Consider the following 16,080-nt stretch of genomic DNA (forward strand, 5'->3'; position numbering starts at 1 on the left):
ACCTCTGCCACAGTGCGAGGGTTTTTGGCGAGTAGCATGGTGAAGGCATCGTCGTCGATGCCTTTCATGATGTTCCGGATCTTGTCGGCCTCAGACATGGTTGCGTTGGCTTTCTTGCACAAGTCGAGCACGTCTTCAATGTAGCTCGTGAAAGACTCGCCGGACTGCTGGGCTCGTTCACGTAACCTCTGTTCGGCTTGCAGCTTGCAAACGACAGGGCGGCCAAACACGTCGATGATGGCGGTCTTGAAAGCGGACCACGTAGCGAAATCGGATGCGTGGTTGTTGTACCATAAACTTGCCACACCCGCCAGGTAGAAAACGAGGTTGCTCAGTTTGCCTGCCTCGTCCCATTTATTGGGGACGCTCACACGCTCGTAGATCGCGAGCCAGTCCTCGACGTCGGTGCCATCCGCACCGGTGAAGATAGGAGGGTCGCGGATGCGGGGGACACCCGGACATGGCGTCGGTGCAAGAGGAGGCGTTTGCTGGGCGGCGTCTTGAGTCATGGTAGCAGGCACGGTACGGGATTGAAGCTCCAAGGGCATCGAATGCGGACCGTAGTTGTTTAAAGGGCACAGCACTCTCCACCAAATTGTCAAGACGTTTATTCACGGGGACTCAGCGACGGCGCATGGCAGCGACAGTCAAAGCGGGGCCGACTCTCTGCACGAGCAGCGTGCTCTCAGAGAAGAGAACGACCCACTGCAAGGCACTCGAGAGGACGACCCATTACTCAGTAGGAACGCTTCGCTACAAACTGAAAAATCTAGCAGGAAGTGACTGAGCCTAAGTAGTCGCTTTGCGACCAAAGTGGCCATACTTCAGTGTAACACCGGACAACAAAACAACTGGACAGAAAGGGGAAGAAACGACACGCACAACCCTTGTAGTCCAGTTGCCTTGTTGTGCACTGTTACACTTAAGTATGAACCGATACCAACTCGCCCAGGTTGCCATCCTAAAGCGATCGTTTGCAACCAGTCGCTTTGAGACTAACCCTGTCACGCGACCAGTGCTACTCGCAGGTGTGAATAAGCCTTAAGAGAACCAACCCACTCGGCACTAGCGTGTCCCAAATTCGTCACATATTGCCTCACCTGTCCCCATTGTTCATCTTCGCCAAATTGTCACTATCAGATTATTCAGTGACAAATGACAAGCTTATCTAAAATCCCTCATAGCCCTGCAACACCTTTCAAATGTAGAAAATGTCGCTAATGTACTTTGATCTGCTGCCAAGGCTCCTGCGAAAGGAAAGCTGCATGGCATCCAGTCTTAAAGAGTGACCATTTTAACAGTGGAGCTGTTTAAGCTTGGAGTAGCACTGTTTGCCGACCACACACAACTGGCGAAGTGGGGGAGAGCGAAGCTAAGAGAGGAGGAAAGCAGAGTATAGCCATGCAATGCAATGGTAGGAAAAAGGTGGAGGAGAGTGAATGCGTAGTATAATATAGCAAGGGGTGGGAAAGGGAAGTGAGAGGAATGGAGAGGGATAGCATAGCCATGCATAATATAGAAAGGGGGTGGGAAAGGGAAACGAGGGTGGGGAGGAGAGGTATAGGGTAAAGCATATCATAGCCATGTATACTACCAAAAAATCCTGAGCAAGTGACCCCCTCCCTATCTCTGGAGATTTGAAATCTCCGACAATGACTGAGCAAGCGCCCCCTCCTGCCCTCCTGACATTTTCGCTGCTTCATTCATTGTTTTTATTCGATTGACGAGGGCTAATAACGACAGTGAGTGCATGCCTATTCAATAACACATTTAACTGGTAGCACGCATGGCTCTTCCACCGCCATCTTGAATTTTGATTGTTGACCGAGCAACGCCCCCCCCATCAAATCTTGAACTCTTGTCGAGTATCTTTCAACGTAGGTGGGGGGGAGGGGTGCTTGCTCGGGATTTTACGATATACTATACACCATTTTCCGGACACGCTCAGGCGCCACCATCTTGGACTGATAACATTGCAGTTTTGTATCCGTATCAAATAAACAAACAGTGCTACGGTGAACTAGCACCCACGAAAATGCTTGGACCGGTACATTCAACGTTTCATGACCATGATCATTTCATATTACGACGTAGAAAACCAGCAAAACAATCGCTTATCAGCCCAAGATGGCGGCGCCCATGAATCGAAAATAAAATCGTGTATAGCAAGGGGCCGGGAAAGAGGTGAGGGGGGGGGGAGGAGGAGGATGATAGGGTAAAGGATAGCATAGCTATGTGTGGTATACTACAGCAAGGGGGCAGGAAAGGGAAGTACGGGTGAGGAGGAGGGAAAGGAGGAGGGGAGATGGTAAAGCATGGCCATGTATAGGATAGTATATCAAGGGGTGGGAAAGTGAAGTGAGGGTACAGCGTAGCCACGTGTAGTCTCAAAAGGTGCTAAAGGGAAGTGAGCGTGAGGAGGGAAAAGAGGACAGTGAAAGGAGGATGGAAAAGGGAAAGCACATAGTCATGCACGGTGTGGAGGAGGGAGGCGAGTTTGCAGACATGCTAGGGAAGGACACCCGCTCCGCTGTTTCCTCAGTCTTCGCACCACTACTGCATAGCTGCCCCAACATTTTTTTGCATCACGCAGGTGTCTCATAAATTGCAGACAATCCCTACCAAGTGCGCCCCCCTCGTTCACTCGCAATGCCCCCACCTGGTGAGGGGCCCTTCGAGCATGCACACATTCAGACCCCGACCACTCACAAACTGGTCAAAGTGTAGAAAGCGTGCCAGGGGGAGTGGCAGTGCATCTGCAAAGTGGTGCACCAGCGTCACGAGGTAGTGCTCGAGCTCGGCTTGCCGCTGCTGCACGAAGCTCGCCACTTGGCGCCCCAGCAGCTTGCCCGGTGGCAGCAGACTCCGCTCCACGTGGTAGTTGCACCGAAGCTGCACGAGACACGACTCCTCTGGACATCACGCAGAAGCCGGTTTGGCACGGGAACATCACGGTGCAGGGAACGGCATCGAAATCAAATACGTTTGGCACAGAAGATGCGCCACAAGGCGAATGGACAACAATGGAGCACTACTACCAGAGTTGTAATGTTTCGGTGGCAACCTATGGCATGGAATTAATAATGAAAAAGTTCAATTGCGGAGCACACGGTAGGCTAACTGCAAATTCATGCCTCGGCTAGCATCCATGGGCAATATCCCTTATCTATCAAATTGAAGAGTGACCATGCAACATTTACATAATGAGCTTTGCTTGTTCCTTTCTTTTATCGTCCTTATTCATGGGCTTTCCATGGTGGTTTTGTGTGTTGTGAACTGCCCGATTTACTTAGTGTGCCATAACAACTGCCATAAACAGGACATTTGGTTCAGAGCATCTATGCGTGCGGCCACTCCCTAGTAGCACATATTGTTGCTGTAATGTTGTAACGACGTTGATAACGTCGTCCTATGCTGAGCAACATTGGGCCCCTTGAGGCAATGTTCATGGAATGATAAAATAGTGATGTTGCTGGAATGTGACAACCAAATATTAAGCCAATGCTGCCCGAATGTGATGGAGCTTCGTATACACAGCATATCGTTATCAGTAATGTCTTAGGTTCCATCACCTTTTCATCAACAGAACTTACCAAATCATCACAAACTTTCGTAAGCAGGTCGTAATTCAAAAGAGTTGTTGCAGTACAAACATGCAGAGATAGTCAAAGCGTCACTTCAGCATATTCACAGCGTTTAGATCCCCATATGGCTGATGGCGCACACTACTCATCGCATAAGTACCGGAGAATTTTCCCGCTGTAGAGCAGAGCCACCGGAACAGTCGGAACACCGATGCTTCCTGAGCAGGTGTATCACTACGCGAAGTATGCTGGCTCTGGCCACCTGCGCGCTCACTTTTCCTTGAGGCGCGCATTCGAGACTTACGGAGAACAATGAGATGAAGCGCAATATCTTCCAAAGCCTCACCAATTTTGTCCCACGTGGCGCAATGAGAAAGTCAGCACAAGCATTTTCAGTTTTCATTCACAAACTACGTTGGCTCGTGGAGCTTATGGCTGAATTTGGGCTCTAACAGCACAATAGTTTAGTTTTATCCTTGGCGCTGGAAGAACGGCGGAGCTTCTTTGCAGCTGTGTTTTTGCCTGTCTTTGGTGCAGCATCGTCTGGAGCACTGGTGAATAGAGTACTTTCATGCGCGGTGCTTCTATTGAACCCGAATCGACAACTCAAGCCATGCAAGCGAAGAAGTGAGTGGGGAAATCGCCCACAGTTTGAGCGCTTGTGCTGTTGTGTGCCGAGTGCTCGCGTTGTTTTGATAGATGTTGAAAATGAAACGATCAAAACTGAAGGGAGTGCTCAGTACCTTGACTGATTGCCTAATACAAAGGCGAGTTACTGAGCATGTACGGAGGTAGGTTTTCAGTCTCAATTTTCTTCATAAACTGTGCACCCGAGAATCATGAAGCCAAATATGTGGGCTCAAGTGTCAAGATAGTGGCTCATTAAGTGAAGCAAATAATCCAATGGGTACATTTATATGCCTGCAGTACAATTATTTTTCTATGCCACATGCAGTTTGATATTTGGCATTTGGCATAGGTTACGATGAGGTGAAGTGCAAAGGAACTTCCTCAAAGGCGTCTAAAAGGCAATGCACAGTTTGCAAATGTATGGCTAAATCGGAGAGCAATAGATCATTACTTACTGATGCTAGGAATATTTGCGCCTTTGTTTCATGGTCAGAGTAAACAATTCGAAACTGTATCTAGGTCAGCATAATTCACTGCTGCCACATCACTCTTGCAGTGTGAATTCGTCTGTGCAGACCAGGCTAGTCAGACGACGTCTGAAAGTAAAGCTAAGTCATTGAAGTAGCAGCAGGCCTTCTTACACCTAAACGTCAGCTTCACGCTCGTCTAGAATCTTGAGGGTTAGATTCTTTGTTTGACACAACCTTAATGAAAACCAGTAGATAATGAAGTGGACGGCAAGACAACAGCCCCCGGCAGGGACTGAGGCTGCATAAGGTTGCAGGTTTGGTCCCTGCCGGCGGCAGGTTGTCTTGCTGTCCACTTTACTTTCTTCACCTCTTTAATCACAATTGCTACAATGCACTTAAAACAGTACAATTAACGTCCCCTATCCCAGTAAAAAAAACCACTGACACCAATTGGGAATTGCAGCTGGTGTGACCCATTATCCAACGTGTTAGAATTGGATAACGTGGCTTTCTGGACTAGTTGGTTATATGCAGCAGGTTACCCAGGCCATGCACTTATCTCAGCAGCAGAAAGTGCACTAAAATGTCAAATAGCATATTGGTACGTGTGTGAGCAGTTCTGATGGAATGAAGAAGGTTGTTGAGCCGTACATGCACAAAGTGTCACATGCCTTAAAGAAAATTGGCCGGAAGGTTAAGGTAGATGTGCTTTTTTTCCGCTCCACAGAAGCTAATTAGCATTTCACGAGGATGGCTTGCTGGGCTAGTTGATACTGCATCATGAAAGGTTACAGTGCACATAGACGGGGACAGAGCGATAACGCACAAGACATAGCACTGATATCTTGTGTGTTCTTTCTCCGTCCCCATCTATGTGCCCTGTAACCTTTCATAATTAGCCTTTGCAAGGCCACAGACCCATTAGCCAAGAGACGTGCAGGATGTGTGAAGAAACATCTGTCTCCATTTGTTCCATGTGTAAACAATGCAGTGTATGGGTTCCTGTTTTCTTGTGGGAAGGTTTACATAGGGCAGTCTGGGAGATGCCTGAACGATACGCTAAGAGAACACAAGCAGAAGTTGGGCTGATATCGCGATGGTCACGTGTCTGTGCATTGTAGTGATTGTGGATGTGAAGCTTTGTTCAAAGAATGCACTGTTGTGCACAGGAATGCGGATAAAAATACACGAGATTGTGGACGCCGCCCTGTCTGTGAGGGCCGGTAATAGCAGTGTCAGCTGCTCGTCCTTGGTGTTGATTGGAAATGAATTGACCTTTCTGCACGGGGCAGGTTTTCATGTGCAGTGATTGGGCCTTCTTCCGTGTAATTAATACTGTTGCTTCTGACAACAAACAATCAGTTGAAAGTTAGCACATGTCCCGTTGTGTCTTCCTCGACTGTGCGTGTTAGCGCTATGCCACCTTTTGTTGTTGAATTGGGTGGTCTGAAATGTCCAATCGGCATGCCAACCCATTGGCTCTGCTCCAGTTGGTTCTCCAACACAGTAAAAAAGAAAGTCCGTTGGTCCAACTGGCCATGCCAATTCGCCCCCAAGCGGATGAGCCAGAACCAATTGGAACCTTGCACTTCAATGGGATAGCCCAATTGGAATTGATAGTTCCAAATGGTCATGACAATTGGAGTAAATTTTTCATTTGGCTACCCTATTAGAATTTTGGATAATCCGAATGACTGTGCAATTCGAATTGGGGTCAACCTATATGGGAACATTGCTCTTCCGATCAGAATGTTTGGATACCATTATACGAGTCCATGTGGCATTAGCCATTCGATCTGACATTGTTACATGGGACCAATTGGGGGTTGTTATGGGCCCATTTGGTGCTCTATAGGACAGTTCCAGGTGGGTCTTGTTACGTACTTAATCGATATTAATAAAATAAAATAAAATTACATTTCATATCCAGTCGAGAGAAATGCATTGGGGATCAGGTTGACTGAATCATTAATCGAGAGTCTCATAGTAAAATTTATAAATAGGAACGGGCTAAGGACCTTTTACACCGGATGGTTCTTATGGGAATTCAACCAATTGTTTCCAATTGGACTTTACTTATAGGCCAATTGGTGTACATCACAGAAATGAGTAAAGCTGTGAAACAAGAAAAGAGTTCATAGAAATATGTTTGCAATTACACCACGATTCCTGGAATAAAATATCCTTGTACTTTAATATGGTCTATGAAGTGTGTCATTTATTTCATCTGTGCATTTTACAGTCGGCCACAAAAATTACCCAATTGTTCTGGGGACGTGGCACAACTTACTAGGCCGAAATTGCTGGCATGCTGAGTCAAATGAACGTGACATACGTGGAGCAATTTTTCATTTTACATTTGTCCACAGGCAGTCTTCACTAATGCTAAGTTCATGCAATCCAACCACACGGTTTCTTATGGTGAAATAGTTCAAAGCTTTTGATGTCTCCAATGAGATTAACAGGTCAGACCCTTAATTCAGAGCTACTGGTGTTTCCAATGGAGAGATTGGCCTGACCAATTAACCTAATTGGTCAAACCACTCGGATTTTGTTGTGCTTAAGTTGGTTAGGTCCATTAACACAATTAAGAAATCTAATTAGAACTATGCTTTTTTCAATGGATGAAATGGGTTCACCTACTAGTCTAATTGGTCAAACCACATGGTCGAGAAAAGTTGCAAGGTGGGCTTGCTGGTACGGCATTCTTGAATAACTACAAGAAGAACACGGAGACACACACACAGCGCTACACTTCCAACAAATGGTTTATTTTTGGGCACCACGTGGTTCTTATACAACTTTTTTTTTTGCACACAGCCTTTTCATATCGCGCACAGAGGTGCGATAAATGAACTTTGTTCCATGCGAGATATGAAAAAGCTGTGTGCAAAAAAAAAAGAAAGTGTATAAGAACCGCGTGGTGCCCAAAAATAAACCATTTGTTGGAAGTGTAGCGCTGTGTGTGTGTCTCCGTGTTCTTCTTGTGTCCCGTTACCTTGTGCTACCATAGTTATTCAAGCCAAACCATATGGATTTTGATTGTGCTACCAATTGGTTATGTTGGTCAGGCCCATTCAAAACGAATGGGATGACCCGTTGAACCCATAGAGTTTCCTAAAATGACCTAGAGGGAACTCTGGCGCTGCGATCGTTCAGCCACCATGGGAATGATGGGTAGTACACGGATTTGCCTAGTCTTCGTGCTTGTGGGCTTCGAACGCACTTGTGGCTTTGTTTATTGCTATGTTTTGGTTTTCTTTCGGATAAAAGAATGGATCGTTGTGAACTTCGTGACCAGATTTGAATCGGTGAGCCTAAAGAAGTTAAAGTGGTGAAGTGAAACTGCTGATTTTTGCTGAACTTCGTTTTGCGACAAAGCGGAAGCAGGCGACGCGGAGCCAAACGGAGCCAAAAGAACGAAGTTTAGACAAATCCGTGTACTACCCATGATTCCCATGCTGGCTGAAGCGCGATGCATTGCAGCTCCCATAGACACTAGCGCCAGAGTTCCCTCTAGTAAGTATTGTAGGAAACTCTATGGTTGAACCCACTGGAATCCTTCAATGGGTGTCCCAAAACACAACTGGAAATGTCCAATTGGTTTGGGCAACTTTTTTTTTTACTGGGATGCCTTCCTCGGCTTCATTAGCTGCTGGTTTTCATTACGCTCATTCAGAGAAATTTAACCTGTAGCTCATTTGTGTGTTTTCTGTGGTTGTGTTGAAAGTGTTTTCTGTAATAAAGTTGAACTTTTCTCTCTCTGTTGCATCTCTTTGCACCTGTGACCACCAGCTCTTGCAAAGGCTACGATCCTATCCTCTGGAGAATATCAAGCATTACCTTTTTGTGCAGTTGCCCATTGGCCAATCAGAGATGCAAAAGCACAGATGATTCCATGAGTCTTACTGGAATAATGCCTGTGTGTGTATTTAGGCGAATGAAAAAAGTGAGGCTGATATAAAGTGCAACTCAAAGCTTTTGCTACTCCTAGCGAAATCTGCAAGAGAAAAGCTGGTGGTTGCTTATTGTGGCTAACTACCAGGATAAAACACTGCAGCGCATGGAAAGATGTCGTCATGTTGGCAACATGTAGACAACACTGCCCGAATGTTTAAAATATGTTGCTCAATATCTCTAACATTCTGACAATGTCTATTGGCAACACTGTTCCAATGTGACTCCAGAAGGACATTAACAACATTGAGCCAATTTTAGAAGATAACGTGACAGCAATATAACAGCAACGTAGTAGTGTGCTACTAGGGCTCCCACACAGGAAACATTACGCAGGCCCTGCCAGCCAGCTGTTTTCCCGACTGTGGAGCAGCGTGGTTCTTTGCGAGTGTGATGGCCAGCACGTTACATACAGGCTGCCCTTGCCTGTTTGTAGTGTGGCAGCTCAGCTCTGCCTGTGACACCCACCTTGTTATGGAGTTCCTTGAAGTCGCTGTACCTGTGCTTGGCCAGCCAGCAATAAGGGGCGATTGTCACCTGCACACGATACACCTGCACCCCACAAACAAAGCACTTGTGTCAAAGCTTGGGTTGGTCTTTGACTCAGTCTGGCCAATGTGTCATCGACAGGGGGATTTCATACATTATGACAGCACTTTACGAAATTATTATTATAAGCTTTTGCTGCGCAAGTTTTGCACATTGACCCTTTTGCCTGACTGAGAATCTTTTTTTGCCATCTGCCTTCTCGGCTGCCCTTTTCTGGCAACTGACGCATTAACAACCGTCGTAGGCAACACCGATGAAAGGTGTGCAAACAGTGTAAGAAGCCCTTCGAATCAAAAAGAAAGCTGACATGTGCGTGTTCCTTCACTTATAAGTAAAGAAATTGCGTACCTTGAATACAGTCAAAGGCAATTGTGAGCTGATTTGTGCAAGTTTCATTGTGGCTTCTCCTCCTCCCCCTTACAAAGAAACGTACATATTACTGAGTGCGAAATAGAAACTTCCTCTGTCTGGCCCATTCTTTGCACAGTTACCCATTTCTACACTTATGCAAAGGGCCAATTTGTGTGCCATTACGCTTGAGAGGTCTCGAAGTTTAGTTTCAAATCTGCTCTGTCTGCTCTAGCCCTTGTCGCACATTCCTTTTGCTATCACCCTCAAACTTGCGTCAAACAAGTCCCAATTCCATTCAATTATATTTTTGCTTTTGGAAGACAATGATGTTGTGGGCAGTGGACAATAAGCCCCGAAATCGCAGTTCAAAGCATCCAGTGACCCCACCTTTCGCAGACAGCAGCATGACAGTGCAAAGATAACACAAAGTTAGCAACGTACATATGGACATATGTTAAAGGATCAAAAAGCTCCCAAGTTGACATGTCATATGAGTACAACAGTCTAAAAAAATGAAAAAATAACAACATGCAAAAATTCCACCATGACACATTAAGTAGTGAGTAACACGTACAATGCACCAAAATGATTTTCTAGAGGAAACCCAAGTTGTGTTAAAGTCCGCCACCTGGAGCTTGTCTTGAAAAGTTGAACTCCATACGTGCCCGAACACATTGCTGGAAATAAAGATGGTTTTAGGATGAAAGCTCCATGTCTCGCAAGGTCATTAATCGTGTCGCAATGACCTTGAGCTGCTGGACGTAAAGTGCGTCGACCGGCCTTGGCAAAAGAGAACATTCTTGGCAAGCTTGAATGCTGTGTCGTCCCCTGCACAGAGGCGTTTACACTCACTCTGAGCCACGTGACTAGGTTTAACAGGTGCTTCGCCGGCGCTTAGTCGCTCAGTCTCGCCACGGATGACACACCAGCTGGGCCGTGCACTTCAGCGCAAGCTACAGGCTGAATCGAATCATTCAGCACACATAGTACCTACACTGCAGGTCTCTGGCAAAGGCAAAGTCCCTGCTAAAAGCTAAGGGAGGCCAGATTAGTGCGTTATATAGAAAAGCTTACCAAGTGCAGAAGCACGCCAAGGTCAACGCTACTACAGCCATCACCTGCGTCTTTGCAAAACCAAGCCAAGCATGTCTTTTGTTTGTGATAACTAGGTTTTGCAAGAGTTAAACTTAAGCCAATTTTTTTTACTAGTGTTTGTTGCAATTAGCCATAGGTCGGCAAAAAAAAAATTGAAAGCTCACTCAATAAACATATTTTACTCTGAGGGCTCACTCGGACTCAGGCTGACCAAAATTTTCCTCAACCGGAATGATTCGGACTCAGACTCACTAAAATTTTTCTCAAGTGGATTCACACGGACTCAAACTCACCAACATTATTACTCAGCCGGACTCACTCAGACTCAGACTCAAGGCTTGATCTGAGTCTGAGTGAACCTGGGTGGGTCGACTCACAAGTCCGTTAGCGCCAAACTAACTTTTTCGATCATGGTGTCAATGCTCTTTAATGCCAATATCTCATATAATCGGTGCTCTACGATACACCTTTTGATCCTTGACCTTCAAGTACGAGTTATCAATGGTTTCAATACAGTAAGAACATTTTATGAAATGCGTGACTCACATGAGATAAATTTATCAAGGACTTCCCATGCAACAGTTTGCGGGGGTGGCCATGGCAACACCCCCCACCTCCCTAACTCACCTCAGATCAATAAATATTGAAGTGGCGCATGAACGCTAGTGTGTTAAGATATGCGTGAATAGACTGGAGTAGTATAAACATAAGCCGATAGGAAGCTGATAGTAATGCTGAAGATGAGCAGATAGGACCACAGGTCGGCAACAAAATATATTTGTTGAGTGAGACTGTGCTCCCTCAGTCTCTCTCAACAAATACATTATGTGCTTAGGGCTCACTCGGACTCACACTCACCCATATTTTCCTCAACCAAACTCACCCGGACTCAGACTCACTAAAGCTTTTCTCAAGTGGACTCACTTGGACTCAATCTCACCGAAATATTATTCACCCAGACTCACTGCACGATCTGAGTCTGAGTGAGTCGACTCATGCGAGTTTGCCGACCTATGCTAGGAGCCCTAGTTTTTTCGTGTTTATATACATAATATTTCAAGCTTACATACAACAATTATTACTGAAAAAGTAGCCCTCCAGCTTTCCATGCTCAGCATCAAGTGGAGTAGCAAGCTTTCATAGAACAGCTACATTTTAATCGGACAAGTATGCGATCCTGGCTTGCTGCAGTGGCATGAGTGGCCAGATTTACAAACTAGAAAGACCACTATCTACTTCTTTCATTTTGAGTAATCAATCTTATGAATGCCACAGGGAAGTGAATACTGCTCTGCAGAACTGCATGTAACCAATTAGTATTCCAGTATAGCTTTTGCATTTTTTGAGGTCATGCCCAGAATTTTTCCATGTTACAAAGTGTTTTGCAATGAGATACACAGACTTAAACATGCCTTACAAATTCAATGCATGAACAAGAACGTTCTGATACGCACATTAGAGTGCACAGCCCCTTCAGCGGTGTAATATACCGTCTAACCTGGATATAACAGAGACAGAATGAATTACCGGCTATAATAATGTAATGGCAGAATAGCCATGCCACAAAAACAGTCAGAGGAATGTACGTTTATAACGAATTTTCGGATATAACAAAGTCATTTCCGTGTCAGATGCAACTTTGTTGTAATGAGGTTTTACAAAAGTAACTGGTTTCTTGCAGCTGCTGCAGCTGACGAGAAGCATCTGAATACAAGCATAATGTTCCTTTACACGCTTAGTCGCCACGTATAAATTAGTTAAATTCTGGAGTTTCTACCAGCCAAAACCACTGCCCAATTACCACTGCCCAATTATGAGGAGAGGCACAATAGAAACTTGAGATTAACCCTTTCAGACTCTGCTCTGGAAGAACAGACTGTAAATGCATCAAACCGATACGATATTTCAAGGCACTCGATATTCTATTGCAACAAAAGTATGTCATAATATGTTATGTGTGTTACAGCAATGAATCCTAATTAAATTGTAATTGATATCTATTTATATTCTGAAGTCATCCATGCTCTGTTTTTGCTAAATAGTATCAAATCTCAGGCTATAAATATGGTGCAAATTCGTTTTCGATGATGTCCAGCGAACAAAAATTATACTCTCGATGTGGTTCGCAGGAAGCCGCACGTCAAACGACTCGTCGAACATGGTAGTGCCTTTGGCAAAGTGATCACATGCAACAGTACACTGCAAAACGAAGCTAAATGAAGACAAATTTATTATGCAGGAGATTCAAGTCATCCACAGCTCAATGTATCTTGCTCTTTCTTAGCCCCTAGTCGTTACAACTAGCAGAAACAAGTGGTGTGCACAATTGTGTATATATTATGTCAACTTAAACTGTGCTTGGGATGAGACACCAGAGTATAAGCAGACATAGCATCTCAAAGGGTAAGTCTCACCACCTAGGATTCTCTGGCGTGCAGCTAAACCTCAGTAAAAGCACACTTCGTCTTGACTGAAAAGTGCTGGGTACGGAAGTCAAGACCTCCAGCTCAGCCCCCATATAATGCCACATGGCCACTGGACTATCATGGTTGGTACACTTGACAGCTATTCATGGGCAGTACGTAGAGAGGCGTTCCACCGCAGAATCCGCACAAGAGTAGCGATGTGGACCTGTTGGTTGGTCATACTTTTAGGGATTGAGACTGAGGTCACATCACAGGGGCGTAGCCACGTTAGGGCACACCGGGCCCGTGCCCCTCCCGAAATTTTTTTTGCCATTGCATACAGAGCAGAAAATGACACTCGACCACATCTGCCTGCTCGTCCCCACTACAGATCAACGATGTGCCCACCCCGAAAAAAATTTCTGCCTACACCCCTGTCACATCACCTCCAATGTGGATACGAAATTTTGCCTTTGCCATGTTTATGCAAGTGAGCAATGATCGCAAGACACTATACTTTCCCTGTAGGGCTTCAGGCATTGGGAAGTACTGTTTACAGAGCAGAGCTGGCATATAATTGCGGGGCTTCCGACAGGTTGTGGAGGCAAAGCATAACATAGTTACTGGTGTGCCGTAGCTCACCACTTGCTGTAGTGGTAAGCATTGACACACCTCTCATTCTAGTGCTGCTGCGCCTTCATTGGCGGCCGAATGGTGGGACGTGCCTACAGAATGATACGGCATCATAGGCCCCCCCCAACATGCTTTACTGCTTCTCTACTCAGGCTCCATGGTCATGGCTGTTCAGGCAGTCATCCAGGCTGATCATTCTGAGGATCATAAATGGTTTTGAAGGTTTCACAGAAGTAGCAAGGTAGATTAGGATGATCGCCAAAGAAGAAAGTTTTCAAATAGAGCGCACAAGATGAAGAACACAGCACTACATTTTGGTGTTTCTCGATTATCCTAGATGTGTACACTCTACACGATTGAAATAAGCTAGCTTATCAGTCCACATCATTTAGACCTAATATTCTCACTGCTACTAAGTATAATACACTGCTTTCATGCAAATATCTGTACTTTTTGATCCTGTTGGCAGCGGCTTCCCGACGTCCAGTATGTCGAGACAAAAAAAATATTAAGGCAGCGTCGCACTAGTAGTGCCAAGCTTGAAGGAAGTGCGGAGCTGGGCCGTCTTTGTTTCTCTTTCTTTTTTTCCCTTTTCCAGTTTTTTCTCTCTTTATTTCTACTTTTATACGTGGTTTTGCCTGCGTTTACGCCAAGCAACGACAGCATGCGACAGCCCATGCCCCTAAAGTTATCCGCACTTAAAACAAGAAAGACGGAGAGAATGTCCCGCGTGTTTAAGGCACCCGTCAAAGAGGACGCTCTGTCTCGCGGCACATACATTGGCCAACTTCAGTTGACTGCTTAATTGCGTGCGAGAGATCCGGCCGCCAAGAAAGACGCTCGATCCGCCCCTTGACGCCTGGCGGACTGCACGCTCGACACTCGAAACACGCGCGCACCACCAAGTTTGGAGTCCTTGGGCGACGTTTAGCATTTTCTTAGAAAAAAACGTCTGCGGGGACTGTCGGAGACTTTGCCGGTTTCGCTTTGTATGTACAGCCGCGCAGTTACGTACGACGCTGCAATGCTACTCACCGTGAAGCCGTCGCCTTGCTCGGAGCCGACGATTTTAACAGTTTCCGAAGCCTTCATCCACGACTGGACGGGCTGATACAGCGCCATGCTGTCGGCACAAACGGCTTACGGACCGGCGTGCGGACTGAGCGAAACGGAAAGCTGCTGCTGGCAGCGGATTACGATCCCGGTAGTTAGCGCCTTAAACACGGCCGTAGACGAAAACGGCAGCACGACCACCGGTGGCGCCTCATCTAACAGGCAAATTCTTGGTCATGTCGAGGCCCCGACAAGCAGCTGTACTGGCCGTGCAGAGCTGTGTGCTGGGTCGCTGGCTGGGCCAGGGCCAGGGCTGGTTGGGGCACAGTGGCACAGACAGACTGCACAGACACAAAACATTGCTCCCAACTCCTGCGCATGCGTAAGCGGTGAAAGCGAAACTGGCAGGATGTGACGTCAAATACATCTCTTTTTTTTTGCATTTTTTTTCGGCCCCGTTAGTTTCGTTCAGGACCAGTTTCGTTATGGTTTCGCACTGTGGAGCGAGAGCCCGTGCTTGGTGCCTCTTGTTCTAGTGCCGCTAGAGGCGCCTTCATTGACTCTCCTCCATATCCTCTGCAAAGTGTCCAACCCTCCTCTCTCAAGTGTCCAAACCTTATCTATATCCTCTCCCAAACGGCCACCGTGCAGGCGCCTATCAAGAATGCTATGTCACGCTGATAACACGCGCGTTTCCCGGGCGACGGCCCGTGAAGCGGGGAGGTGGAAGGCGGGAGAGGAGGGTGCTCGGCGTGGCGGCTCGGCTAAAAAAAGGACGGTACTTTCCCAAAAATATCCAGGGACTTTACGGAATCGTAGTGCACCCTACGGAATCGCTGAGGCAGGAGACTACCACGTGATTATGCAATCCAACAACGCGCTGCTTTCTTTGGCGCTGCCGAATGTCTTTCAATTTTAGGGGGACCCAGAGCCCTGAGTGTACCTGAGGCCAAGAGTCCGTAGGAGAGGAAATCGACGTAGGCACGAGGGCCGAGCTAATTCAGATCAAGGAGGCATTGTTTGTACACGGGGGTATATTACCCCTGACAGCAAAACTTTTGTTTGCGACTATTTTACTGTAATTTGTAGCTTTGTGTCTGGTGATCCCTAAATTGAACCGTAAATGCTCTAGCGTATCGCATAACTAATTCTAGCGTAGTTAATTGTGACCATTTTAGCATCACTTCAAAACACCTGCCGAAACATCATCAGAAACTAGAGAGCGCCAAAGATCACATGCACAAGGCTGTGGTGACGTTGCAAGCGCAGTTTTCAAATCGGGACCCCAAGCGCGGTAGGGATTGAAACAATGTCGGTGCCTCGATACTAGTACGTTAAACCTGTTAAGCGCAA

General features: G+C 46.3%; 1 protein-coding gene across 2 annotated transcripts in view; it reads right to left on the reverse strand.

Moving 5' to 3' along the window:
- LOC119402413 (nischarin) overlaps positions 1 to 15,029 on the reverse strand; it is a 101,566-nt gene extending 86,537 nt beyond the window's left edge. For both annotated transcript variants that reach the window (XM_049418633.1, XM_037669558.2), the window contains exons 1-3: positions 14,710 to 15,029; positions 9,110 to 9,193; positions 2,710 to 2,892 (exon numbers count right to left, since the gene is read on the reverse strand). In XM_049418633.1, coding sequence (XP_049274590.1) covers positions 2,710 to 2,892; positions 9,110 to 9,193; positions 14,710 to 14,796 — 354 coding nt within the window. In that variant the 5' untranslated portion in view covers positions 14,797 to 15,029. The remainder of the gene's footprint in view (positions 1 to 2,709; positions 2,893 to 9,109; positions 9,194 to 14,709) is intronic.
- Positions 15,030 to 16,080: the final 1,051 nt, after the last annotated feature.

Source organism: Rhipicephalus sanguineus, chromosome 8 (assembly GCF_013339695.2).
Source record: "Rhipicephalus sanguineus isolate Rsan-2018 chromosome 8, BIME_Rsan_1.4, whole genome shotgun sequence".
In the NCBI taxonomy this organism is placed as follows: Eukaryota; Metazoa; Arthropoda; class Arachnida; order Ixodida; family Ixodidae; genus Rhipicephalus; species Rhipicephalus sanguineus.